We start from the raw sequence: 24,553 nt of genomic DNA, 5'->3' as shown, positions 1-24,553 counted from the left end.
CACTCTCTAAGACCCATAGTAACCTAGCTGCGTAATATGGACTATGATATTGTATTTGTATACACCAATACTACTCTCAGTGTCCCCAAAGTCAATTATTCAAGTGTATCTGAAGATATGCATGACCAAGTTTCTATCATTCACAATAAACTGTGTCAGACCCTCTGTCTTTCTGTCTATCATGTGACATGGCAACACCGTTTAGTTCATTGGACAGATGCATCTGAGAATGTGATAAAGAAACAATTTCATTGCATGCAACACACAGACGAAAATGTCTGTGGCTGAGCTGATCATTTTGCAAGTCATTCCTCGGGTTTCTGTCAGAGTAAGTGGAGACCTGTCTTGCTAAAGAGGAAGCTGATATACCATCGTGCCCTTTTGTGTTGCTGTCTATGTCGATCATAAGTCACAACATACATTGCGTGAGAACACAGTACCCACAGTTCACAGTGCCATGTGAAAGGAAGTGAGAATTGACTCACCCACTTGTAACAATAATGACCACTAGAGGGGGAGATGAAAAGAAGGGCAATGAAGTGTTCTAGAAATATGTCACTGACATTTGGATAGTTCAAACAGTTGCAGTCTCATGTAAAAAGTTAAACATGTAATATAAATACACATGCAAATATATATACATTCCCTCATGTACTGTCCACCTTTTTGCTTGTATGGTGTTGAGGAGGGAGGGAACTGGGCGGGGGGGTGTTATGTTATGTGTTATATGTTATATGTTATATGTATGAGGCTGTGTACATCCTGCATGGAATGTAACAATGACGTGTGAAAAAGAATATCCTTATGGGACAATAAAGACTCTATACATACATACAACATAAAACACAAAAGAATAGGGGGAATGGGTTATTGTCACAGGAGTTTGTTTAGTGCAGTGATTGCTGAGGGTATAAAACATTTCTTAAAGTGCGCTTTTTTCCAGACAGAACAAATACTACCACACATGACTGACTGACACACAGCTCATTGTGTGCCTGAAGTATCTATTTTGTGAAACACTCTATATTTGCTTTTTCAAGTGTGTGTATACTAAAAGCCTATTTGGTGGTAAGTTGTAAAGTAGCAGCACATCTTTGCAGGTGCATATCATCTTATTCTGCTGGGTTGGAAACAGGATGTGGTAAACCGGGCTCAGACACCATGCTTTTTGAGCTTCCTGTTCACATAACATGGGCTGTTGGCCATAAAGTTCAAAGAACATTTTATCTTAAGTTTATAATAGGACATGAGTTTTACAGCAAAGTTTGTTGCCTAATGTGAGATCTATATAGACACCCAATATAATTTCCACGGAAACAGGTTATTTCTTACCAAGGTTAGAACACTACTGGTTCTGTAGGTATTTATAGACATAAAAAGACCTATGCTTTGTAATGGAAATAAGAATGCACACTCAGGAAATGACCGGTCATGTCATCTTTCTTGCCCCCTTGACATCAGTCATCCCCTTAATTTGAGTTAACATTTATTGGCTAGATATGTATTTAAAACGCGGCATAAGTTGTGTGAGATGGGTGGTATTCTTTGGATTTTTCATACCAACATTTGGTAAGTCATTAAAAGTAAAATTATTATTATTAAAATGTATTATTATTGAGTTGTGGGCTATTGGTGTGCAAAAGCTCAAAACTGCCTCATTTACAAACACATTTTTGTAGAATAGTCATTGAAACCTGAGAATTATAAATTATCAGTATCAGCGATCTGGGGAAAGCTTTTCGAGTTAAACGTTTCTCATATCCATATTAAAGATTTTATGTAATGTCGTATTGTAAACTGAGCCCTAAGTTTCTCAATCAATGTAACAAAGAAATCTGAAAATGACATGTTAGCAGGTCATTATATTTATTCTGTGTACATAATATCACACAGGGAAAGTCACATTGAAATCAGTGTCTTAAGTCAGTCAAAGTAGCAAAGAAATCTGAAAATGACACGTCAGCAGGCCATTATTTTGTGTATATAATATCATACACCGAAAATCTAAACTAAAGACGTAAGTCCAGAACTAAATGTTTTTTTAGAGATCTAGCTCTAGCTCTGTTCGTGTTCACATTAGAATTCATTATGATTCACTTTAATGAACTCATCTAATATAATCAGACTTACAGTAATACATCACAGTATTACATTCATACATTCTGGATTAGTTGGCTGTATCTTCTAACAGGGAAATGAGCCCATGATTTTGGTGTCAGCACATTGTCTCCCAAAATAGTTCCAAAAAAGAATGTTGCTTGAATGTGCTTTTTAATTCTCTCTCTGTGACTCTGCCGATACCTGGGCCTGATCTTGCCCAAGACCACTTCTCCTGCACTTACACATTTAAAATGTGTCCATAATGTCTATTGAACTAACATTACGCAGGAATGTATCACTTTTGAGGTATGTTGTAATAATTTGTCATCATCTTCTGAAACAGACTGATGGTAGCCTATATGGCCAGACAAAGGACAGATGAACACACCTATAGTTCTCTATTGCACCAAGGTTGTGAGCTTGTTGTTTTGTGGTCTAGGACGAACCACATGCTAAATAATCAGAAAAGCTTTCATAAATCAACAACTCCATCACCAAAAGTCATCAGTTAGCAATAGCATGGTGTGCTTTTATTAGTGATGAATCTGTTGTTGATGATGTTCAAGGTTTACATGCCTTTTAGCTAGCTTGCCAGTTTTGGACCAAAACTCCATATACTTTCTGTATGGTCAGTGTAGCATCAACATGAGTTTGAAGCAGTAATTTTAAGATAAAGGACCAACATGATGTTCCTTTAAAGCTAAATCAAATCAACAGTTCTGGAAGTCATTTCATAGCTGGAATACATGGATTTCTATGGAACGTCACGAAAACATGCGTGCGCAACCAAGAGGCAGAAAGCACCATAGAACAGCATAGAGCAATGCAAAAGAGCAAAAGAATAAAATGAGTTTTTGTGCTGAAAACTGCATTAATTCAAAATCACGATGGTTAGAGAATGTTAAATATGTTCAATATCCCTAACGGAATGCATGTCTTCGCCAAAAATGACAAAATACGATGTTATATTAATAATCCAAATGAACGTCAAACTTTGAAATATAGTCTGAAATGAGATGTTATTATCATTGAGACAACAGGGGTATACAAAAAAATCTGATTGTAGCTTACAGCAGCCGACTATTTAGGTTAAGTTTATAACGTTGTGGACGGCCACCAAGCGTCTTCTGCCTCACGGCTGCGCGCGCATCTAGTTTTGTTGGTAGTTCCAGTCAACTGTAGCCTGGCAATTTGCCATCCCCTTGGTACGCTTCGCTTCTACAAGGGTCTGGGATCTCGGCTATAGAGCTGCACAGTCCCGCCCACAGCCAAAACGCGGTTAGGTGCCGGATGTAAGATTCCCATTCATTTGTCCCATTGACGTTTGGAAAAATCCGTATCTAAAGAGTTTTACAGCATGTCTTAGGCTAACCAGCTACGGCATAACTCATAAGCATACAACATATCATTTCGAGTGAAAAAACTAAGAGAAAATCCAAAAAAAGTCAAAGGTACAAGACTGTGTACATATTTTCATTTCCGAGCGAAGGAACTACTCATCCCATAAACCACCGGGCCTCACTGAAAAAATATAAGCAGCACGAACCAGCGCGAAATCATTCATTTCCAACCGGCGACAGCAGCGAACCCTTTCCTCCAAACAGTGATTTTTATATAGTGAATGTGCAGTTAATAGCAGTTATTTCAGGAGTAATCGTGTAAATAATAGTGTTTTGATATTGAATTTTATATTTATCATCGTGTATTTTATATCGTGTGTGTGAAAGCGGTTAACGTTAACGGCAGTGCTTCGTAATGCTACCTGACTCATCCTATGTCATCACTGCTCAGTCAGGGCTGATGCATGGTCTGCTCTTGGACCACCATATTCAGTTTATTAATTTGCCGTGAATTATTACACAAAATGTTCATTAAATGCACAAAGTATTCCTAGGTTAATGATTAATATGAATCATACAGTATGAAGGCTACAGTAGCCTAGCTAATGTTCACTAGCACTGCTAGCAGCATTAACATTACAACCTCCCTGCTTAGCTAACTCACCACAACTTTGTAGGTCTTGTCCCTCATGCTGCTGACCCTTACAAAACCCACAAACTGACTCTCGGACACACAACAGTCAATAATGTGACCCGATTTAAAGTGGCTTTTACCCCTTTGGACACTCACTAAAACATAATATTCATACCTGTGTTGCAGCATGTAGGCTAATGTTAGCTGCATTATGTAATGACATACAATGTCGGAAATGCTAAAGGTTAGCCTGTCGGCTAGTGCTAGCCTACCTGAAAAGTTTGAGTGTTTAAACTAACATTTACAGTGGTCTATTTGATAGTGTATTGGCCCTGACTAAGTTCATGTGATGTATAAACCCCAATCCTTGTGGATACAAGTACCAATATTCGTCAAGAAAGTTTTTAATCACATTAAGATTTTTGCCATAGTCAGTAAAAAACTCCTCCATCTTTGTCAATATTTTTCCGCTGAGAAAGTTTCAAACTATGACCATAACGGCCTTTCCACCAATCAGAGGCATCACTGTGGGATTGTGGGATTGTTCAGGATTGTGGGTAATGAAGTACTTATCCGAGAGATCGCGAATAAAAGGCATTTATCTCAAAACAAGGTTAGTGCCCCACGAACTCTTGGTGTCTATAGGAGCATATACAATCGCTTAGTACAACCGTAGCTGGTTTTAAGTCTACCACGTGCAGTTAAGTTTTTATGGCTTACACCACAATTGTCAATGGAGAAATTGCATTGACTTTTTACATCCGGCATCGGCTGTGGGCGGGACTGTGCAGCTCTATAGACAAACGTTTGCAAGTTGGATGCGTGGACTCTGTAGAAGTTTGAAACGATTGGATCTGATTTCACCCAATCGCTAAAGTTTGGCCGTGACATATGTTATGCGCCAGCTCGATCGTGAAGTAAGGTACACTACAACACTCAGAAATTGCCCACAACAATTATCATTCCCCACCAAAGCGAACAAGATGGATGTAAATGACCATGCCAGCTTTGCGATACAAATGTAAGAGTTAGTGGAAGAATAGCAAATAACTATTCAACAGTAAGGTTGAAGATAACATATTGTAACGCCGATGAGAAGTTAGGAGACGGGGAGGCTGATATATCGTTCCAAAACTCCGGTAGTTTATTTCCTATAGATGTACAGGCTAGTGCACGGGCAACAGGAGGTGTCCACTACAAAACAACAAAATGATCGCTGATAAATCACGGTCTCAATCACTCGTCATTCACACTCATCGGCCAACAACACAACGCAACACAACTCAGTCGCACGTAATCCACTTCTACTCTGACTAAACTTAGACGTCTTAGAACCCCCTATTCTATAGAGCTGCACAGTCCCGCCCACAGCCGATGCCGGATGTAAAAAGTCAATGCAATTTCTCCATTGACAATTGCGGTGTAAGCCATAAAAACTTAACTGCACATGGTAGACTTAAAACCAGCTACGGTTGTACTAAGCGATTGTATATGCTCCTATAGACACCAAGAGTTCGTGGGGCACTAACCTTGTTTTGAGATAAATGCCTTTTATTCGCGATCTCTCGGATAAGTACTTCATTACCCACAATCCTGAACAATCCCACAATCCCACAGTGATGCCTCTGATTGGTGGAAAGGCCGTTATGGTCATAGTTTGAAACTTTCTCAGCGGAAAAATATTGACAAAGATGGAGGAGTTTTTTACTGACTATGGCAAAAATCTAATGTGATTAAAAACTTTCTTGACGAATATTGGTACTTGTATCCACAAGGATTGGGGTTTATACATCACATGAACTTAGTCAGGGCCAATACACTATCAAATAGACCACTGTAAATGTTAGTTTAAACACTCAAACTTTTCAGGTAGGCTAGCACTAGCCGACAGGCTAACCTTTAGCATTTCCGACATTGTATGTCATTACATAATGCAGCTAACATTAGCCTACATGCTGCAACACAGGTATGAATATTATGTTTTAGTGAGTGTCCAAAGGGGTAAAAGCCACTTTAAATCGGGTCACATTATTGACTGTTGTGTGTCCGAGAGTCAGTTTGTGGGTTTTGTAAGGGTCAGCAGCATGAGGGACAAGACCTACAAAGTTGTGGTGAGTTAGCTAAGCAGGGAGGTTGTAATGTTAATGCTGCTAGCAGTGCTAGTGAACATTAGCTAGGCTACTGTAGCCTTCATACTGTATGATTCATATTAATCATTAACCTAGGAATACTTTGTGCATTTAATGAACATTTTGTGTAATAATTCACGGCAAATTAATAAACTGAATATGGTGGTCCAAGAGCAGACCATGCATCAGCCCTGACTGAGCAGTGATGACATAGGATGAGTCAGGTAACATTACGAAGCACTGCCGTTAACGTTAACCGCTTTCACACACACGATATAAAATACACGATGATAAATATAAAATTCAATATCAAAACACTATTATTTACACGATTACTCCTGAAATAACTGCTATTAACTGCACATTCACTATATAAAAATCACTGTTTGGAGGAAAGGGTTCGCTGCTGTCGCCGGTTGGAAATGAATGATTTCGCGCTGGTTCGTGCTGCTTATATTTTTTCAGTGAGGCCCGGTGGTTTATGGGATGAGTAGTTCCTTCGCTCGGAAATGAAAATATGTACACAGTCTTGTACCTTTGACTTTTTTTGGATTTTCTCTTAGTTTTTTCACTCGAAATGATATGTTGTATGCTTATGAGTTATGCCGTAGCTGGTTAGCCTAAGACATGCTGTAAAACTCTTTAGATACGGATTTTTCCAAACGTCAATGGGACAAATGAATGGGAATCTTACATCCGGCACCTAACCGCGTTTTGGCTGTGGGCGGGACTGTTCAGCTCTATTCCCTCCCCTTAGCAATCGCTAACCTATCCATACACCTAAATATTCCCTCCCGGACACCTCCCCCCAATCAAAACACATCAGAACTCATTGACACATTCCATGACACAGGAGGGAGAGGGAGACACAAACACTCGCGCACACACACACTCACACGCCGGGAACACAGAAGCCAGCACGGACTGAATTGCTTCATTAACTTATGCCATTGCCAAACTCCTCGAGGACTACAATTCAAACACAGCGCAGAATCTCGACGTCGTCTCTCACAACTCCCGCCTCCTGCTCGCTGATTGGCGCGGAGTCGAATCTACCGCTGCGAACGCGGCCATTGTCCGGAATCCCAGACGGAGTGGTGGAGGGAGATGAAAATCGAGCGGAAGTACGTAGGAAGGCAATTAAGCCAGGCTAAGTCAACTGCAAATTACGCACATGGACACTCTCTAGACATATCTGCTCAGAAAAAAATATATTATTTCTAGGGATGCACGATATATCGGCGGCCGATATATTATTGGCCTATAAGTGAAAAAATGAAAATATTATTATCGGTCCGATAACAGAATTCTGGCCGATAATTTGCGCCGATATTTTTTAAAGTCCTAATTTAGGCCTACGTAATGTCCGTCTGGCTACACTGAGCTACTTGAGCTTGGTTGGCTATACTTTTTCCTCAATATAATGTCAGCGGTGTGAACAAAGATTGTTAAGGCGGAGCAAGATACTTCATCAGGAGCCACTTCCGGGAACCCGGATCGCACGAGGGGGGGTCAAAATCCCCCTTTATGCAGAGCAGAGGCAGCGACTGCTCCATTGAAGTCTATGGGCATAGCTCAGAATTTTACCACATATGCTAAGGTCTTAGTTCTATAGAGTTAGGAATGTGAATTTCGGGCACGTTTTCATGATCCTCAAACCCTTGTGAACATTTCAGGTACATTTTTAGCATTTTTGAGCATTCCAGTCTGGAGAAAATCGACTTTATATCAGGTGTGCGCCGGTTATTTATGCCGCTGCTGTTGGCGGTTTGCAACGTACGCTCATCAATACGTCATCGACACGCCTCTTTATGCAGACAGGATTCGATCCCCATTTCGCGCGCATAGACATGAACTACGACGAAGTATCTTGCTCCGCCTTAACAATCTTTGGTGTGAATGTATTTCACCACTCTAACAAAATCTGTGGATATGCGTTCATTTGGGAATCTGTGCATCTCAAAATCCTCTCGTGAATGATCCGCCATTTAACCTTACCAGAGCGGAGCCCACCCCTTTTTAGAGTCGTCTTGTGCGGATGTGTTTGCACTTTACCGCGCTGGTCGGGGAAACAAATTTAACAAACTCGTTAGTGGGACGAGTACATAGGCCTAGTTCTAAGTTGTGTTTTAGTATTATATTTGCATTACTTTAGCTTGGGTTTTGTATTATTACCTAGAAATATGCCAACCATTCCTGCTTCAGTTCCAGACAGGTCATCAAAATAAGTTATTAAAACCTTCGGGGCTAACCCCTTTCATTTCTGCCGCAGCAGGTTGTGCGCAACAGAGTAGACGGACATAACATACAGTCTGAGGAGTTGCAGCTTTATTCAGTTACCCGCAGTTGAAACTAAACCTAAGTTTCCCTCATAAACTCTGATTTGGTCGCTATACTGTAGCTTATTCCCAGCTGAGCCGTTTATGAGTGTTTAGTCCTAAATGAAAACGATTCATACTCTCTAGCCACTCACTCGCAATTCACTGACGTCAGGTTCACTTAAAGGAGCCACACATACTGTAGGGCTAGGCTACTGTTATGTTGACTGCTGTACTATTGAGTTCTGTCCATCATTTGGTGGTAGGTAAAATTACTGCAATAAAATTATGCTCATTAAATGCTTTCCCCAAATCACTTTTCACAATTTTTTTTTAAGAGTAATATTATCGGTTATCGTATCGGTATCGGCCACAACAAACCAATAAATATCGGTTATCGTTATCGGCCCTAAAATTCCATATCGGTGCATCTCTAATTATCTCATATACAATTTTACTGACTGGAGTTTAGATTTTGTGTCTATATTCAAATGTAGATTTATTTAGGGTATTACATACCTCACCTGCATGTATTACTGTAAACCACTGTACACTTGACTCCTACTTGACTCCACTTCATCTCATGCAATATGTCCGCACATAAATTACATTACTGTTCTTTTTTGTCCCCAGAACTCAAGCTGTGCAATGGTGAATGTGGTAACATGACAGTGGTCACAGGACTCTTGGACTCCACCGTGATGCTCCCATGCAGTTTTGACAACAGCACGATAGACCCTGTGCTGTGGAGTAAAAAAGACAAGGACAGCATCATCCGCATCAGCGGCTTAAACAGAGTCGATTTCCTGAACAATAAGATGGGCAGAGTGATTGTGTTCCCAAATTTGTCGCAGAGAGGAAATTTTTCACTCCGCATTGACCGGTTGCAGGCTCCAGATGTGGGTGTGTATTGCTGTGAGCGGGGAAACCAGTGCAGGGAAGTGGAGGTCAAGCAGGGGCAGCGGAACACTGCAAAGCCCATTGAGACGGGTAACTGCATTCCTACATAAAGCAATGCACAACACAATGTAGGCCTTTTATGCTGCTGAGACAAGAATAGATAAGGTGTGGGAGATCTCAGGTTTCAAAACTTCAAAAGGAAGGTTAAAACACATCAATATGAAAAGTATACTAATGAAAGCACTTGTACCTTATTGTATTGCCATTAATCAGGGGCAAGGGGATAGGTTAAACGTTATGGCTAACTAAATTATTGTTTTTTTATGACAGAAAAGACAGTGAAAGATCTTCCTATTGGAATCTACATCATTATTGCCGCAACTGTTATCTTGATTGCTCTTATCCTTGCATGTGGCTACATGCTTAAAAACAAATGTGAGTTATGAGAATCTTGACTGCTATTCATCCAATCATTACAAGACAAAGATAAAGTGCATGTTTCAATGTCTCTGCTTTAAGAATATTATTACATTATATTAACCTAAAATACATGGCTTTTCAGGGATTTGTGTTAATAGAGTTGAATACAATGTTAATCACACCGATAATAAAGGTAATTTCAATACTTGTTTCCCCCCAAAACAAATCTTTGGTATGACTTATGAAACCTATAAGATCAGACAGTGTATCATGTTTTTGATAACTTATTTTAATTTTAATGATTTATTCAGTGATATTATGTATTTTATTTTGATTAAAGTCAACACCACAGCCAGCACCCAGCCCAGCGCCCCATCTCATCCTCATGAGCAGCAAGTCACTCCAAACAACACCCCTCAGGACAGAGGTATGGGTCTCGTGTGGAATGACTGAAGTCCCAGTGCTGAATACCAAATAACAAAGACCCTTGTAAAACCTAACTAAAAACCTCTTAATCAAATAGAAGTGTTACCTTGAGTGATAGCAAATTGAGTTGATTTAAGGCTAAATCAAATCAACAGTTCAGGAAGTTATTTTATACCTGGAATATAACAGTCTAGCCCCAAGACACAAAGGTAAAAAAATATGAAGCCGCATACAAAATTATAAAACCAGCACATGCTTACATGCAGCATTACCACTCTTTCTTTCTCTCTATAGGAGACTCTAATGAAAACAGTCTGCGTGAGCTCACTTGGAGTGAGCTCCCCCCTGTTAAGCAGAACAAAAACAAACCTCACCAGGCGGTTGGTGATGCCATCATTCCCCATCGAGGTTTCTCATATTTTAACAATGATATGCAAAGAGGAGGAATAATAGGTAATGGGTTGATTTTACAACCAAGAACCAAAATAAACTTTGTTTGGTTTTATATAGAATTATTATTTTGTTATTTTCTCTTTTTTCTTGCAGTTCACAGACCAGACAGTGTTGTGTATGGTATGTTTATAGTTTCTAATTTCTTTGAATTAATACAGCATTTTAAACATGGTTAATATTAGGCTAGTTTTAAAATGAGAATTTGAGAACAGTTGTTGCTGGTTTGTAGTTAGGAACTTCAGTTTATTGTTGCATGGTCTTTTGTGAAGCAAACTGCTCATCAACATTCAAAAGATTAGATCCCAGCCTTGAGACCATGGGGGCTACTGACTCTCACATGTTTACATATAATACATGATTCCTCAACATTCAGAAAATAATGAACATGATCCTGAACTTCAGCGAGTGGGAACATCTCTTAACACTAATTTTGAAAGAGGTATTCTGGGTCTTTCTGTTTCCATTTTAGCTATCAAAATACAAGTCTTGGGAATATTGCTCTGCAATGTAGGCCTAATACTTTATATTTATAAACAGATATCCGTAGTTCGCCTCGGAATCGGATTTCACATGTTGCCCAACCAAACTATGGTAAGATTGAATATTTATCTAACTTACAGTTAATTTAAGTATTTCAAATGAACTGGAATAGTGATATGTTTCTATGATTTGCAACAGCAAACCAGTCAGAAATTAATAAAGCTGATAAATCAGTCAAAGAGGCTCAGAAAATAGGCAGAAGTAAGTAGCCTCCTTTACCTGGTCTGCCATAAGAAAACCATGCTATCATCAAAATAAACCATCATTTAAATTAGTCTAATCTTTATTGGTGTTTGCTTGAAAGCATTTCCCTCCCATTCTTTTTAACAGGATCTGAGATTCGAAATCCCATCTATGGCAACAGTACTGAGTGTCTGATGCAGGATGAGTGACATCTATATTGTTCTTTTTCCAAAATGTAACAATGTATCAATATAAGCTACAATAAATGTATTAATTAACTCCTGTGTGTAGTGTATTTGATGGACACTGAACTTTCCTATTGTCACGATTTTCAAAAGCAAGTTGAGGCGCACCAGTTGGGACAGCCAACGCTTCTCGTCATTAACCTATTTAACCTAGATAGATAGATAGATAGATAGATAGATAGATAGATAGATAGATACTTTATTGATCCCCAGGGGAAATTCAAGGTCTCAGTAGCATACAGACAACACACACACACATTCAGTAACAGCAGAAAAAGTAATGAAAAGTATATAATATAAAAAACACAATTAAGCAATAAGGACAGTAGAAGATAAAGAATATACTAAATATACTAAAGTACATATACTAAATAACACTTAATCTAAATCAATTCTAATGAATTAATCAGTCAAGAGGCGCTTGCAATGACTGAGGGAGGGACTGAGCACGCAAGCAGTGAGGCAGAAGACAGTGGTAAAAAGTGGCTGGGACAGACAGTTCAAGACATGGAGGTGGTGAAGAGGCAGACAGACTATATGCGGAAAAGTCTATTTTTCCTCTTTCCTTAAAGGAATACGCCACCCCTAGGTGAAATTGGGTCTCTCCCCGCAGTCCCTAGAGTTGGATGAGTGAGCCAAAGCGTTTTATAGCCGACCCAGCCATTGTCCTAATCTGGAAACGGCCCGGTTAGCTTTAGCTTAGCGTAGTCGCTGTAATCCAGCGCTGCCAGCTAGCATGTCGTTGCAAAAGTGAATCAAATAACTCAAGATTTTTTATAATTATTTCTCGTAACCTGTACATTCACATCGAGTACAAATATCAATGCAAAATAACACGAAGGGATTTACTAGACCAATTTAGATTTGGAACTATTTTCGGGCACAGCACCGGCAAAGCACCGCTGCCAGACGCAAAAACATCACGCAGCATCTGAAAACCCTCAACTTCCAGCAATACACCAGCGATAGATGTTGAAGTGAACTACAGCAAAGCAGAAATTAAAAGTATGGTCAAAAACATAGTTAAGGGTAAATGGCAAACATTATGGGACGGTGGGCAGACTGGAAGACAGTTCTATAATATTCAGAATAAAGTGGGAAAGAGCAGAAGTACAAACAGAAGCAAGGAGGAGGAGGATGTATTCTCTAGAATGAGGTATGGACACACACGCCTAAATAAAACTTTGTTAGTAATGAAGAAGCATGCTGATGGCAACTGTGAATTCTGTGGTAGTCCAGAGACTATAGAGCATGTTATTTTACACTGTAATAATTATCAGGAAGAAAGACAAAGACTAGTCTTACAATTACAAGGAGAACAACAGAGGCTAAACCTAGAAGAAATTCTGCAAAGAAACACAGGGGAAATGTGTGTAAGATATGTAATTGGCTTCCTGAGGAATACAGGACTAATTAAAATAATTTAGTTTGATCTTTTGTTTTGTTTGTTTTGTTTTGTTTTGTTTGTTTTGTTTTGTTTTGTTTTGTTTTGTTTGTTTGCTTGTTTTTATTTGTTTGTATCCTATTAGGAAAGGTTAGACTCCAGTACCACACTCCAGTCCAGTTGGTGGCGGTAATGCACTAGTGTTGCACGGTGTATCGATACTAAAAAGGTATCGCGATGCCTTCACGCAAAAAATGATACGATTTCAGACGTTTTTAGAATCGATACTTTATTAAAATAATAACGTTCTGTGTCTGTGTGAACTGCTGCTCTCACTGCTCCTTGCACGCATCTAGGCAAGTGGGCGTGTCTAAGCAGGCAGCTCTGAGTGAGTGAGTGGGCAGCCAACGTCAACATAGTTCTTTGCCGACAGTTCTAGGCCTTGTGGATAAAACAAAAGGTGCAGTGAAATCTGCAACTATTTCGGATACATCGCGAATAGTGAAGGCAAGCCATCAGGTACACAAAGTCATTTAAAAGCAGTAGGCTACGCATGGAACTTGGCTATACACCTCGCAGACATATCCCAACATTTTTAAAGAGTTCAAAGAACGACAGGTTAACGATTATGCTATAGAAAACACGACTACATGGTTAGTGCCAAGTTATTGTCTTATGTTTTAGTCAGCCTAAGTGAAACGAGTATGGTTATCTGGGATAAAGCGAACCTTCCTTCATCCATGAATTTTGACGAGACATAACGAGCTGTAATCATTTTGACGAGACATAACGAGCTGTAATCGGGTGCTAACGTGATGAAAGCGCAATGTTACCATAACTTGTAAACGATCTATTTCATGTTCGGTCAGTAGCCTACTACTGGTAATATTTGTCATGGCATGTAGACTGCAATTTGTTCAATAATTATTGCCCAGATGTAGGATAGGCTACCCGAAATGCGCTAATTAAAGCCCACAGCACACAACAAAGCGTGTTGAGTCCTAATAATAATAGCGGCTTATTGTTACATGGTAGCAAATCATGTTATCAAAGAAATAGACGTAATGTAGGAATGCACACATATATATTGCAACAGGTAATGGTGTAGGCCTATCTGACGAAGACCTGAGTGGTTGGAACGTCGTACTTGTACACTGGGCGCAAAGAAGACTATCCTCACATTTTCCCCTTTGCAACTGTCAAAGAAATCCCATGAACATGGGAAGGCCTAGGGTAGCCTACTGTACATCAGATGGCCTAAAGATTAGGCCCCTCTGCATAGCATTCAGTGATTTGCATGCAGTAATTTTAACACTGACGTTGATCTAGCCTAGTTTGGCTATTTAAAGCTACTTTATTGCCAAAACACAACACAATGTAAATGAACTATAACAAACAATAAAGGACTTAATCACACAAAGTAGGCCTACTATTGTACTCACTGCTCCAGGTTAATGTGTGCTTCAATGTGTGACCTGTGTGTTCACTAATTCACGGATGGGATACATGCAGAGACCAAATTCCTTGTATACCAAAGTATACTTGGCCATAAAACCTGATTTACATTACATTTTACACAATTGAAGCGAATTAGGTTGGTAATGTGTGTAGTCTCAGAGTAAGTTACACTTTACGGTAAGGGTACATGAATTCATTCATGATTTATGTATTACTTCATTCATTAATATCTAATTAATCATCAGGAATTTACTGAGTTCATAGTTTGTCATTTGTCAAATGAACTATAACAAACAATAAAGGACTTAATCACACAAAGTAGGCCTACTATTTTACTGACTATAAAAAAATTATAATTATGTAGGAAGTTTAGAAGTTTAGAATTGACAGAATTGACCTACACACTACCAAATTGTGCACCAAATTTAACACAAATAACTCAATACACTTGGATGAGGTATGAGTCCTTTCTTCTCCAGATATCTTAGGATTTCGCCGTAGTATCGTTTTAGTATCGAGCATCATGATATTTATGGCAGGTATCGTATCGAAGTCATAATTTTGGTATCGTGACAACACTATAATGCACCATTAAAGTTAGTTGCCAACCGCCATAAACGGCCGTCCCATCCATTTTCAGTACAGAGGCAGAACAGTGTTCATCATCCATGCCTGTAAGTATAATTTCTATCCTTCCTTAGGTTATACGTTGCTAAAGTTATAACTGAAACGTTAGTCCGACTCACATTGTCACTTCCAGTTTTATTGTATAACTTAATTAGGCTGCCGTTTCACCCTATTGACAATATGACGACTTTACCTTTTACCGTTACCTGTCAGTCGGCATGGGTTGGCACACTCCACACTCACACCACCAGTTCGTGTTTGCTCTCGTTCGCTCATCCGACTCGCCTTGACCAGTCGCAACGTCCTCTCTTCCCAGATCCAAAGCTCGCAACTCCTCTTCAGTGAACTCAGGTTCGAAAAGGTAGGGTCTTGGATCTTGGTAGTCGAAGTCATCATCTTCGTCTATCGTGTAATTTTCCATATTCATCGCCATTAGAACTCTTAGAGAAAGCCCACCTGTCAGTGTCAGCCTAGTAGCAGAGAACTTGGTAGTCACGCTGGTGTATTGCCGGAAGTTGAGGGTTTACAGATGCTGCGTGATGTCTTTGCGCCTGGCAGCGGTGCTTTTCCAGTGCTATGCCCGAAAATAGTTCCAAATCTAAATTGGTCTAGTAAATCCCTTCGTGTTAATTTGCATTGATATTTGTACTCGATGTGAATGTACAGGTTACGAGAAATAATTATAAAAAATCTTGAGTTATTTGATTCACTTTTGAACGACATGCTAGCTGGCAGCGCCGGATTACAGCGACTACGCTAAGCTAAAGCTAACCGGGCCGTTTCTAGATTAGGACAATGGCTGGGTCGGCTATAAAACGCTTTGGCTCACTCATCCAACTCTAGGGACTGCGGGGAGAGACCCAATTTCACCTAGGGGTGGCGTATTCCTTTAAGTGAAGCAACCTAGGCCTAATGCTTGCGTTGAGTAACATGACAGAACATTTCCAGAATTCACACATAGCCTAGCCTACCTGACAGCAGTAGTGGAAGTGTTTTCTGGACACTCTAGCAAAGTCCTTTTAGGCAAGTCCCTCCACTCGGCGGCCATATGTCAACACTTTTTGGGCACTCATCGGGCATCCATCTCGGCAGAAATGTGCGTGCGCAAGGCTCCAGCGGCGAGATCACATGATTGGCACGATGTCTTCACAACACACCACATTATTGGCTCAATGTATTCACAACACAGCACATGATTGGCTCAATGTATTCACATGTCAACGTTTTGCCGCGGAAGGGGTGTGATATGCGTAGACAACTGTCATATTGGCGTTACAAACTAGCCCATGCATTTCTATGGAGGATTTTTTGAGTACTGTGTCTCCTTATTAGAAAGTCTCTGACTCTAGGTTTCATTTAGTTGAATTACACATCATCCACAGAACAACATTTTGCACACACAACTTGAAGTTCAAGTTGACCCCCCCCCCCCATCCCCCAATAGTCAATGGCCTCAGCTGGTGTGCTCGAGTAGACAAAAGTGTGCAGTAGGCTAGGTGGTTCCACATCAGCGACATTTTAGAGGATCAAATAATGCACGAATCACAACGAATTATAATTTTAATTTTGATCTTTACTCTACCTGACGAAGAACATTGTGTCACATTTTCATCAAAGGTAAGCCAACTGACAGAAGAAACAATTGTATTTGAAGAACTGTGATATGATCACAATAAAATAATTTCGAACGCAAGGCCTGCTACTTCCTTAACGTTAATAACCTTCTTCAGGATGCAAATCTATTGGTGGAACTTAATGAAAATGGAGAGGACCCAATTACAAGCAGCCTGGGCCTACTTGCACTTAGTGGAATGCAACAAGTCTTACTCAAAGGTTAATTCCAGTTTCCGGCTATCAAATACCATGCTGCTATAAAGTCTGTGGAACTCATGTATGCATTGTTTTATGTTTAGAGAAACTGTCTGGCTACTGTGACAACAGGGGATTTCACATCATCATTCAAAGTAGTGTCACAGTTCCTCCACTGGCCTTAGACTCAGTCCATATTGCCTACAACAGAAGCTCCACTTGCAAGCCGAAGTTCAAGAGCAGTCAGTGGGTGATGTTTCAGTTCCCACTGACAGACTGTGGTTCGAAGTTCAAGGTCTGATATAGCATAAGATTCTATGAGGTCTTCATTTCATTTTTGTTCAAATGTCTCCATTCAACCTGTTTTTTTGTTGAAGCTTTTTAGTGGCCACATTTCCTACTGGGTTACTATATTTGGAGGAAAAGTTTTTCATCTTAAACTTGGGTCAATCTTCCGTGATCCTCAGTTCAAGTAAGCAATCATTGTTAAGAAAATGTGTTTGTTTCTATGGTTTAAATTTCATATTGAAACATTGAATTGACTGATGTGTGTTTCCCCAGACTCACTGTGCAGTGCACTTACATGCTCCATGGTGCAATGACACTAAGAGCAGAAGTCCAGAAAGCCATATCTGCCCAATACCTATCTGTAAAAGATGAGGGGTTGCTTCGTATCAAAATGAGATTTGCTAAAGGTATAAAAGAAATGGGCCTATTAGGGATTGCGTCCACAAAAAATGAGGATGTCCGTTGATCCTTAATTTTTTTTTCAGATGCATCTTATAGCTCCTTTCACAAGGATAGTGATTCATTGAAGTATGTGTTGGGAGATCCTGTTTTTGTTGAAGTACTCCTTCTCAAACGGGAAGATGGGGAACTCGTGCTATACTTAAGAGACTGTTGGGCAACACCATCAGAAGATCCCCGAGACATGCGTAGATGGAATCTACTCATTGATGGGTACTGCTATCACCTCCCACCCCTGCCCCCCACTGCAGTGTTCAGAATTGTACCGCAGATATAACGTTTCATTCTCGGTTCTTCACTTTTGTTCCCACATCAGGTGTCCCTTTCATGGAGACAGCCACCACACTGAGCTCATCAATGTGGCCCCTGGGGACGGAGTGACGTTTCCACAGCACTACAAGCGGTTCATGATCCGAATGTTTTCCTTTGTGAAATCCCAGGTGTCTCAAGCCTTAGTATGTGTCTGTTCATCACATTGCCCTCAAAATGTTTCTCTCTTTTAATAGCTTGGACTAGCCTATGAATCAGTGACCCAGTGGTGATATTAAGTCTTGCATAATATAATTAGTGGTTGTTCTAAAGTTAAATTAAAGGAAATAACAGAAAGCCTTTCTCTCTGACATGAGGAAACTGTATTCACTGCAGGTTTATATGCACTGTAATGCTGAGGTCTGCAAAGCAGTTGAGTGCTCTGTGCCTTCTTGTAACCAGGGTATGTTAAACAAGTTCTTATTCACTGCAAAAGAAAATTTTGCAAGACACTGGTGATAGAACAATAATCTTTGTAGCACCTCAGTTTAAACAGTGTAGTCCATTCATTGCCATAGGCCTACATTTTAACATGGCATATTCACACTGAGTATTGTTTGTTTTTCTTCTAGAGCCGAGGCACCTAAAGCCAAACCAAGATGAAGAAAATGGAGATGAAGCTTTTCAAAATGCTATAGTTTCTGAAGGCCCCCTCTTATTGGAATTAATAGCCCAAAATACTTGAAATTGTTATATGTCTTTTCTCATTTAGTGCATATTTTGTTGGCTATGTAACTTGTAAGCATAGAAAATACATACCAGCTGTAATATCAGTTAGCCTAATCTGTGTTCTCAATAAACATGTAGGCCTGTTCAATTATTAGGCCTACCAGTGATAGAGGTGACTTGTTGTCATGATCATTACGTAGGCTACTCCAGTCCACATGGTGGCGATAAGGAGAAATATGGCAGACTCAGTGGTAACGGATGAAGTACAGTGTGGAGGAGTCAAACAAACAAGCGACATATGTTAGGCTAAATATTTGTGTTATCATCTGTGTGTGTGTGCACGGAGTAGACATTCGAGGTTTAACTGTACAGGGTTTATAGTTGTATAATAGGCTATGATACAAGTTATGGTATTATGGAGATTTTCCATCAGTTGGTGAATTTACTTACTCCTTCGCTGAGTCAACGTCTGTAACTAGCATAAGTAGAGTAAATTACGTTCTACTCCTATGTTGTAGGTTTATGTTGTGGCCATGTCTACCCAAGTGTTCTATTCTTCGAAAGCTTGTAAACTACCCATTTATCAGTTCAAGAAAGAGCTCATCCAGGCGGTGAAAGACAACACTTTTCTGGTTGTCACTGGGGAGACTGGTAGTGGAAAAACAACACAGCTGCCTCAGTACCTGTACGAAGCAGGTAACTCATTTGACTTTCTCACAGTCATATTGTCAATGTACAAATATTGAACAGGCTATTGTCTGCATCTGTAGGTCTATGTAAGGATGGTAAAATTGGCGTAACGCAGCCTCGGAGGGTGGCAGCCATCACTGTAGCCCAGAGGGTCTCCCAGGAGATGGGTATGAAACTTGGGGAAGAAGTTGGTTATCAAGTGCGCTTTGATGACTGCACATCCAAGGTAAGAGTCCTGTGGGTTGATAAGTCAAGTGCATAATTGGTTGACAGAGATGCATATATTATCTGTGCAGTATGTGCTCATGCTCAAGCTATAAGCCTTATAGCAAGGAGCTGGAAGAGTATGTGCTAAATGTACTTTTATTGAATGCTCACAGAACACCATGATCAAGTACATGACCGATGGCTGCATGCTGAGGGAAATTCTCGCAGATTCAGTCCTCACTCATTACAGTGTTGTCGTTCTTGATGAGGCCCATGAACGGAGTTTGAACACGGTAGGTTGAGTTTGTTTGTTACCATTGGGTGGGTATAACATTCTTGGGAGAGGGAATAAATCAGGATTTCCCCTCATAATGCAATGCACTAAGCACAATTCTATATTTGAGTGATATTTTGCAGTACATTGAGATTTCAGTTTATTTCTTTTTACAAAAATCTTCCAGCCATAGTAGTAGATTAGAGGTACTGATATTAATTTTCCCAATTTCCCTGTAGCTTTTTTGTAATTCTTTTCTCTCCTGTATTTGCCTCAGGCATATCATGTATGAATATAATTTAGAAACATGATGTCATGTTTATTTATCCCATGGTCCATATTTACACATCTTACTTATATTTGCAGGACATCTTGATTGGGCTTTTGAAAAAGACTATGTCCAAAAAGACCTCACATGGCCGGACAGTGCGTCTGAAAGTGGTCGTCATGTCTGCAACATTGGAAACAGAGAAACTATCCGCTTTCTTGGGACACTGCCCAGTGTTTACCATCCCTGGTCGAACATTTCCTGTTACTGAGAAGTTCCTCAACCTGATTGGTCCAAAGGACACTGAGCGTTCAGCTTATGTTAAAGAGGTGGGCTGTAGATTTTTACAAATCTGTCAGTTGATTTGTTTATTAATGTGAATTTAGTTATTTGTTTATTTATTAATTTGAACTTCACAGAATTGCCTGTGTACTAGAGATATAAAGCAATATTGTCAGTATAGATATACATAATTGTGGCCAAACTTTGTATATGTTTGTCATCAACCAGGTTGTCAAGGTGGCTCTTGATGTGCACACCAATGAAAGGGCCGGGGATATACTGGTGTTTCTGACAGGTGGGGATAAACATACAAGTGTATGCTTGCTGTCTCTTTTTATATCCAAGCTAATGTTTCTTTTTTACATTCCTGTTACAAAACAACCAGGTCAATCAGAAATCCAGAAAGCCTGTGACCTGTTGTTCCAGAAGGCTGAGGTCATAGACTACCGGTACGACGTGAACGACTCATCTGTTGAGGGCCTTCTCATCCTTCCTCTGTATGGAGCCATGCCAACAGGTAAAAAACTGCAGTGTTGTTGAACAACATATATGTGAACAGCAACATATAGTTGAACTAATGATCTTATGTTACTTTCATTGTTTGAATGCAACTGCTTTGTAGATCAGCAAAAGCAGATATTTCAGCCTCCTCCTGAAGGTATCAGGAAATGTGTGGTGGCCACCAATATAGCGGCCACATCTCTGACCATCAACGGAATAAGGTGAGTTAAAAGGTGGCTTTTTCCAACCATGCATTTTCTTTGCAATAAAAAGAAAATATGGTTCCATAATATTAAAAGAATACGAGATGTTCCACTTGTCTCTCTTTCACAGATATATTGTTGACAGTGGATTTGTGAAACAACTGAACCACAGCCCCAGGGTTGGCATGGACATACTTGAAGTTGTTCCCATATCAAAGTGAGAGTAACCTCTGGTGGTATTCTTTTTGCACTTAATTAGACTGACGGGAAAGGTTGTGTTGAAGATAAAGAAACATGCATCACCTGATCACGTAGATTTTCTTACCCTCTTTAACTTCGGCCGGTTTGGTTGTTGCACAGGAGTGAGGCCCAGCAGCGAGCAGGCAGAGCGGGGAGAACCTCTGCGGGGAAATGTTTCCGTATCTACAGCAAGGACTACTGGGAGAAGTGCATGCCAGACTACACAGTTCCGGAGATTCAGAGGACCAGTCTCACAGCAGTCATCCTCACACTCAAATGCCTGGGTGTTCATGATGTCATCAGGTACTGTGGGGTTTGTGTCTATGAACATTGGAGCCTTATTTAATCAAGATCAATATTTAGGAGCAATTGAGAGGAAAGAGTGTTTAATTCCCCTGTTTGCTTTTTTTATTCAAGGTTTCCATATTTGGATCGCCCAGAGGAGAGACTCATACTGACTGCGTTGAAGCAGCTCTATCAATATGATGCAATAGACAGGTACATGTTATTCATCTGTTAAATTGCTACTGCTTGGTTCTCTGATAACTGAAGTCTACAGGAAAACAGGGATGTAATATATGTGGGATGTTCTGTTTTGTGTTTGTGCAACAGCGATGCTGTTAATATTAAATGTATGACCCAATTCTTTGTTTACTGACTGTGGCAGGAGAGGTCAGGTTACCAGCTTGGGTAAGCTGATGGTAGAGTTCCCCCTCCACCCTGGCCTGACTAGAGCCCTGCTCAAGGCTGCTGCTTTGGACTGTGAGGACATCATGCTCCCTGTGGCTGCTATGTTGTCTGTGGAGAACATCTTCATTCGACCAGGTACAAACTAGACTTTGGAACAGCACGTTGGGTGTGCATATATAAAGAGTGTTGTGTTTATATACTCTGATTACACTGATTTGCCAGAGTGTGAAGATGCATGATGATTTTTCACAGGCCAGCCAGAGACACAGAAGGAAGCAGATCAGAAACATCGACAGATTGCTTCAGAGGCCGGCAGCTTTAATGATTTTGTCATGCTCCTGAATGTGTTTGAAAAATGCAAAGCAAGGTGTGTGTGACGTTCAATTTTTGGAGCATTACGAAGATTCTTTTCATGACATCATTGCTTCATCTGAACACAAAAGTAATGCCTCCATCCTTTCTTGGAGCAGTGACAGTCCATCAGCCTGGTGCAGAGATCACTGGATCCATTGGAGGGCTGTGAAATCGGCATTCAGTGTGGAGTCTCAGCTCAGAGAGATCCTACACAGATTAGAGGAGGTACCTACCAGCCAGCTGGCTTCGTTTACCATAGAGAATCAATGCAGTGCTCTAGCCTTATTTATCTACTTATTTGTCTTGTAGCAGGGAGCGGTGGAGAAGGAGAAGTGGGATGGCAGTAGGAGTGAGCTCTTCAGAAGATGTCTGTGCCTTGGGTACTTCACCAATGTTGCCAGGAGGTATTCATGGAAGAATCTCCTCACCTGTGAATTTCTATTTGTTTATCAGAAGAGGCCACTTATCACTTTTCTTTCTTTCCAAGGTCTATAGGGAAATCATTCTCCACAATGGATGGGCATGGATCCACTGTACACATTCATCCATCTTCAGCGGTATGTAGCACCAATGCAATCTGCCCACTCGACTCGTGCCCACCTCTTCTGCTAACCTGACTCTACTCCCTCCACAGCTCTCCGGCCAGGAGTCCCAGCTGGACTGGATCATCTTCCACGATGTGCTAGCCACCTCGCGGATGTTTGTGCGGACAGTGTGCCCAATCCGCTATGAGTGGGTAAAGGACTTGCTGCCTAAGTTGCATGAGGTGGACGTGTATGAGCTGAGCAGTGTTGCACGAGAGGAAGTGACCGATGAGGAGGTTGCAAAGTGGGAATCCAAAGAAGCCTTGAAAAGACATGCTGGTAAGCAGTTTTTCAAGAGCTTTTGTGACATGCTTCATGTGCTCCATGTATTTGTCTCACGCTTACAATAAATTTACTTCCATTGTGATGTTGGATTGACGTGAGGTCCTGGATGTACTTGCACTGTTTCAGCAGAATCATTTGAAGATGTTTCCAAAAAGCTTGAGAAGCGGAATAATGAAAATTCCATCACAGAGGCTCGTGCACGGTACATGCAACGGAAACAGGAACGTCAACAAGGGAAAAATCAATGATGAGGGACATAAGATGCTTAACAACAAGTATATTCTGTTGAATTCCTAGAAGTCTTTCAAGGCATCACTGTGAAACGTTCATTATTGTGCCATATTGTGTATTACCAGAAAATATATTTTTATACCTTTATTACAGTTCCATAACACTGACAGTTTGTATAGAGTTGCAGAGACTGCACTGGACACATTTGGCCTTTGGGCTGTCTTGGTATAACCTGTGACATCAGTTTTTAAGGAAAGTCATGCACAAAAAAATCTGTTGTCATTGTGTGTGTTATTTCACTTTTATTATTATTTATAGGCCTATTGCTGATGCTAAAGGCAGAACAGTACTACTATCTGTGCTGTCTTAGTGTACAATTAGGGTCAGAGGCAGTTGGACTGCAAAAAGCAATTGGCATCCTTCATCCAAGGAAAGTAACACATCTGCAAATACTTTTTATCTGAGCTTTCCCAACATAAATGGTCCTAGAAAGTATGTGTTGTTGCTGGGAATGTTCAAAGTTTTAGCAGGAAGCATTGAGAGTAGCAGAGGTTATGCAATGTAGGTTTGCATGCAGCATTTAAAGCCACACTTTTTTCTCTATGAAGTTGGATAACACTGTTAAACTGTATGTTTTGCTTATACTATAACATCTTGGGTCACAAGGGAAAGTCGAAATGATTTCTTACAGAAACAGGCGTTTCACAGTAAGTTCATACCGTAACTGTACAGGAAAGGTTAAACTAATATCCATCGAGGCAGGTGGCCACAAACAGCCAGAACATTGATTTCCACAGCACCATGCAGGGCATTTGTTCCGGTGATACTTTGCTCTATAATCATTTGAACAGTGTTTTTTTCCTCACGGTTAAGCCCTACAACCAGTTAATGTGTGCAAAAGTGTGAAAGCTAGTGAAAACAACCCAATTCCACTGCAAATCATTTGTCCCATGACTTGCCAAGTGCCAGGTCAATGCATTACCCGGAACTGACGTACACCTACAAGACTGAATGATGTGGCAAAAAATACCGAGAAATTGCGCAGGTGTAAAA

General features: G+C 40.3%; 3 protein-coding genes across 10 annotated transcripts; all 3 read left to right on the top strand.

The window, feature by feature from the left end:
* The first annotated feature begins 735 nt into the window (after nucleotides 1–735).
* On the top strand, nucleotides 736–11,721 carry LOC143121628 (uncharacterized). Of its 7 annotated transcripts, none has more exons than XM_076282096.1 (11): nucleotides 1,057–1,569; nucleotides 9,155–9,511; nucleotides 9,752–9,856; nucleotides 9,984–10,034; nucleotides 10,182–10,268; nucleotides 10,562–10,720; nucleotides 10,814–10,840; nucleotides 11,094–11,159; nucleotides 11,258–11,311; nucleotides 11,399–11,461; nucleotides 11,565–11,721. In XM_076282096.1, the coding sequence occupies exons 1-11, from the start codon at nucleotides 1,500–1,502 to the stop codon at nucleotides 11,585–11,587; spliced, it is 1,062 nt and encodes a 353-aa protein (XP_076138211.1). In that variant the 5' UTR covers nucleotides 1,057–1,499; the 3' UTR covers nucleotides 11,588–11,721. The 7 variants fall into 7 exon arrangements, with proteins under 7 accessions (XP_076138207.1, XP_076138210.1, XP_076138206.1 ...); XM_076282093.1 differs by having other exon boundaries at nucleotides 1,059–1,569; nucleotides 11,591–11,721; XM_076282095.1 differs by having other exon boundaries at nucleotides 738–1,569; nucleotides 10,562–10,675; nucleotides 11,094–11,311; nucleotides 11,591–11,721.
* Nucleotides 11,722–15,153: 3,432 nt separating this feature from the next.
* Nucleotides 15,154–18,867, top strand: LOC143121630 (zona pellucida sperm-binding protein 4-like). The gene is made up of 9 exons (XM_076282098.1): nucleotides 15,154–15,204; nucleotides 16,888–16,990; nucleotides 17,071–17,261; nucleotides 17,344–17,438; nucleotides 17,528–17,661; nucleotides 17,740–17,926; nucleotides 18,030–18,168; nucleotides 18,359–18,425; nucleotides 18,595–18,867. The coding sequence occupies exons 1-9, from the start codon at nucleotides 15,199–15,201 to the stop codon at nucleotides 18,705–18,707; spliced, it is 1,035 nt and encodes a 344-aa protein (XP_076138213.1). The 5' UTR covers nucleotides 15,154–15,198; the 3' UTR covers nucleotides 18,708–18,867.
* Nucleotides 18,868–18,949: 82 nt separating this feature from the next.
* On the top strand, nucleotides 18,950–24,259 carry dhx40 (DEAH (Asp-Glu-Ala-His) box polypeptide 40). 2 transcript variants are annotated; one of them, XM_076282089.1, is made up of 17 exons: nucleotides 18,950–19,387; nucleotides 19,462–19,607; nucleotides 19,762–19,881; nucleotides 20,229–20,459; nucleotides 20,641–20,707; nucleotides 20,798–20,929; nucleotides 21,035–21,134; nucleotides 21,247–21,333; nucleotides 21,477–21,659; nucleotides 21,774–21,854; nucleotides 22,024–22,181; nucleotides 22,299–22,413; nucleotides 22,517–22,625; nucleotides 22,710–22,804; nucleotides 22,888–22,957; nucleotides 23,035–23,263; nucleotides 23,399–24,259. In XM_076282089.1, the coding sequence occupies exons 1-17, from the start codon at nucleotides 19,225–19,227 to the stop codon at nucleotides 23,515–23,517; spliced, it is 2,205 nt and encodes a 734-aa protein (XP_076138204.1). In that variant the 5' UTR covers nucleotides 18,950–19,224; the 3' UTR covers nucleotides 23,518–24,259. The 2 variants fall into 2 exon arrangements, with proteins under 2 accessions (XP_076138204.1, XP_076138203.1); XM_076282088.1 differs by having other exon boundaries at nucleotides 18,953–19,387; nucleotides 23,396–24,256.
* Nucleotides 24,260–24,553: the final 294 nt, after the last annotated feature.

This window comes from Alosa pseudoharengus, unplaced genomic scaffold (assembly GCF_046254945.1).
Source record: "Alosa pseudoharengus isolate Yale_2024_CS ecotype anadromous, Long Island Sound unplaced genomic scaffold, YU_APseudo_1.1 YU_APseudo_1.1_scf_13, whole genome shotgun sequence".
In the NCBI taxonomy this organism is placed as follows: Eukaryota; Metazoa; Chordata; class Actinopteri; order Clupeiformes; family Clupeidae; genus Alosa; species Alosa pseudoharengus.
The sequence above is the reverse complement of the archived record's forward strand: the minus strand, read 5'-3'. Positions and strand labels throughout refer to the sequence as shown.

Coding starts and splice junctions, on each gene's coding strand:
- LOC143121628 (XM_076282091.1), top strand. CDS start 1,500: ATGTATTTAAAACGCGGCATAAGTTGTGTGAGATGGGTGGTATTCTTT. Junction 1,570..9,154: donor ATTTTTCATACCAACATTTG/GTAAGTCATTAA, acceptor TTTTGTCCCCAG/AACTCAAGCTGTGCAATGGT. Junction 9,857..9,983: donor CTACATGCTTAAAAACAAAT/GTGAGTTATGAG, acceptor ATGGCTTTTCAG/GGATTTGTGTTAATAGAGTT.
- LOC143121630 (XM_076282098.1), top strand. Junction 17,262..17,343: donor ACTGTGGTTCGAAGTTCAAG/GTCTGATATAGC, acceptor TTTTTGTTGAAG/CTTTTTAGTGGCCACATTTC. Junction 17,439..17,527: donor TTCCGTGATCCTCAGTTCAA/GTAAGCAATCAT, acceptor GTGTTTCCCCAG/ACTCACTGTGCAGTGCACTT.
- dhx40 (XM_076282088.1), top strand. CDS start 19,225: ATGTCTACCCAAGTGTTCTATTCTTCGAAAGCTTGTAAACTACCCATT. Junction 21,334..21,476: donor GAAGTTGTTCCCATATCAAA/GTGAGAGTAACC, acceptor GTTGTTGCACAG/GAGTGAGGCCCAGCAGCGAG. Junction 22,626..22,709: donor TCCTACACAGATTAGAGGAG/GTACCTACCAGC, acceptor TTTGTCTTGTAG/CAGGGAGCGGTGGAGAAGGA.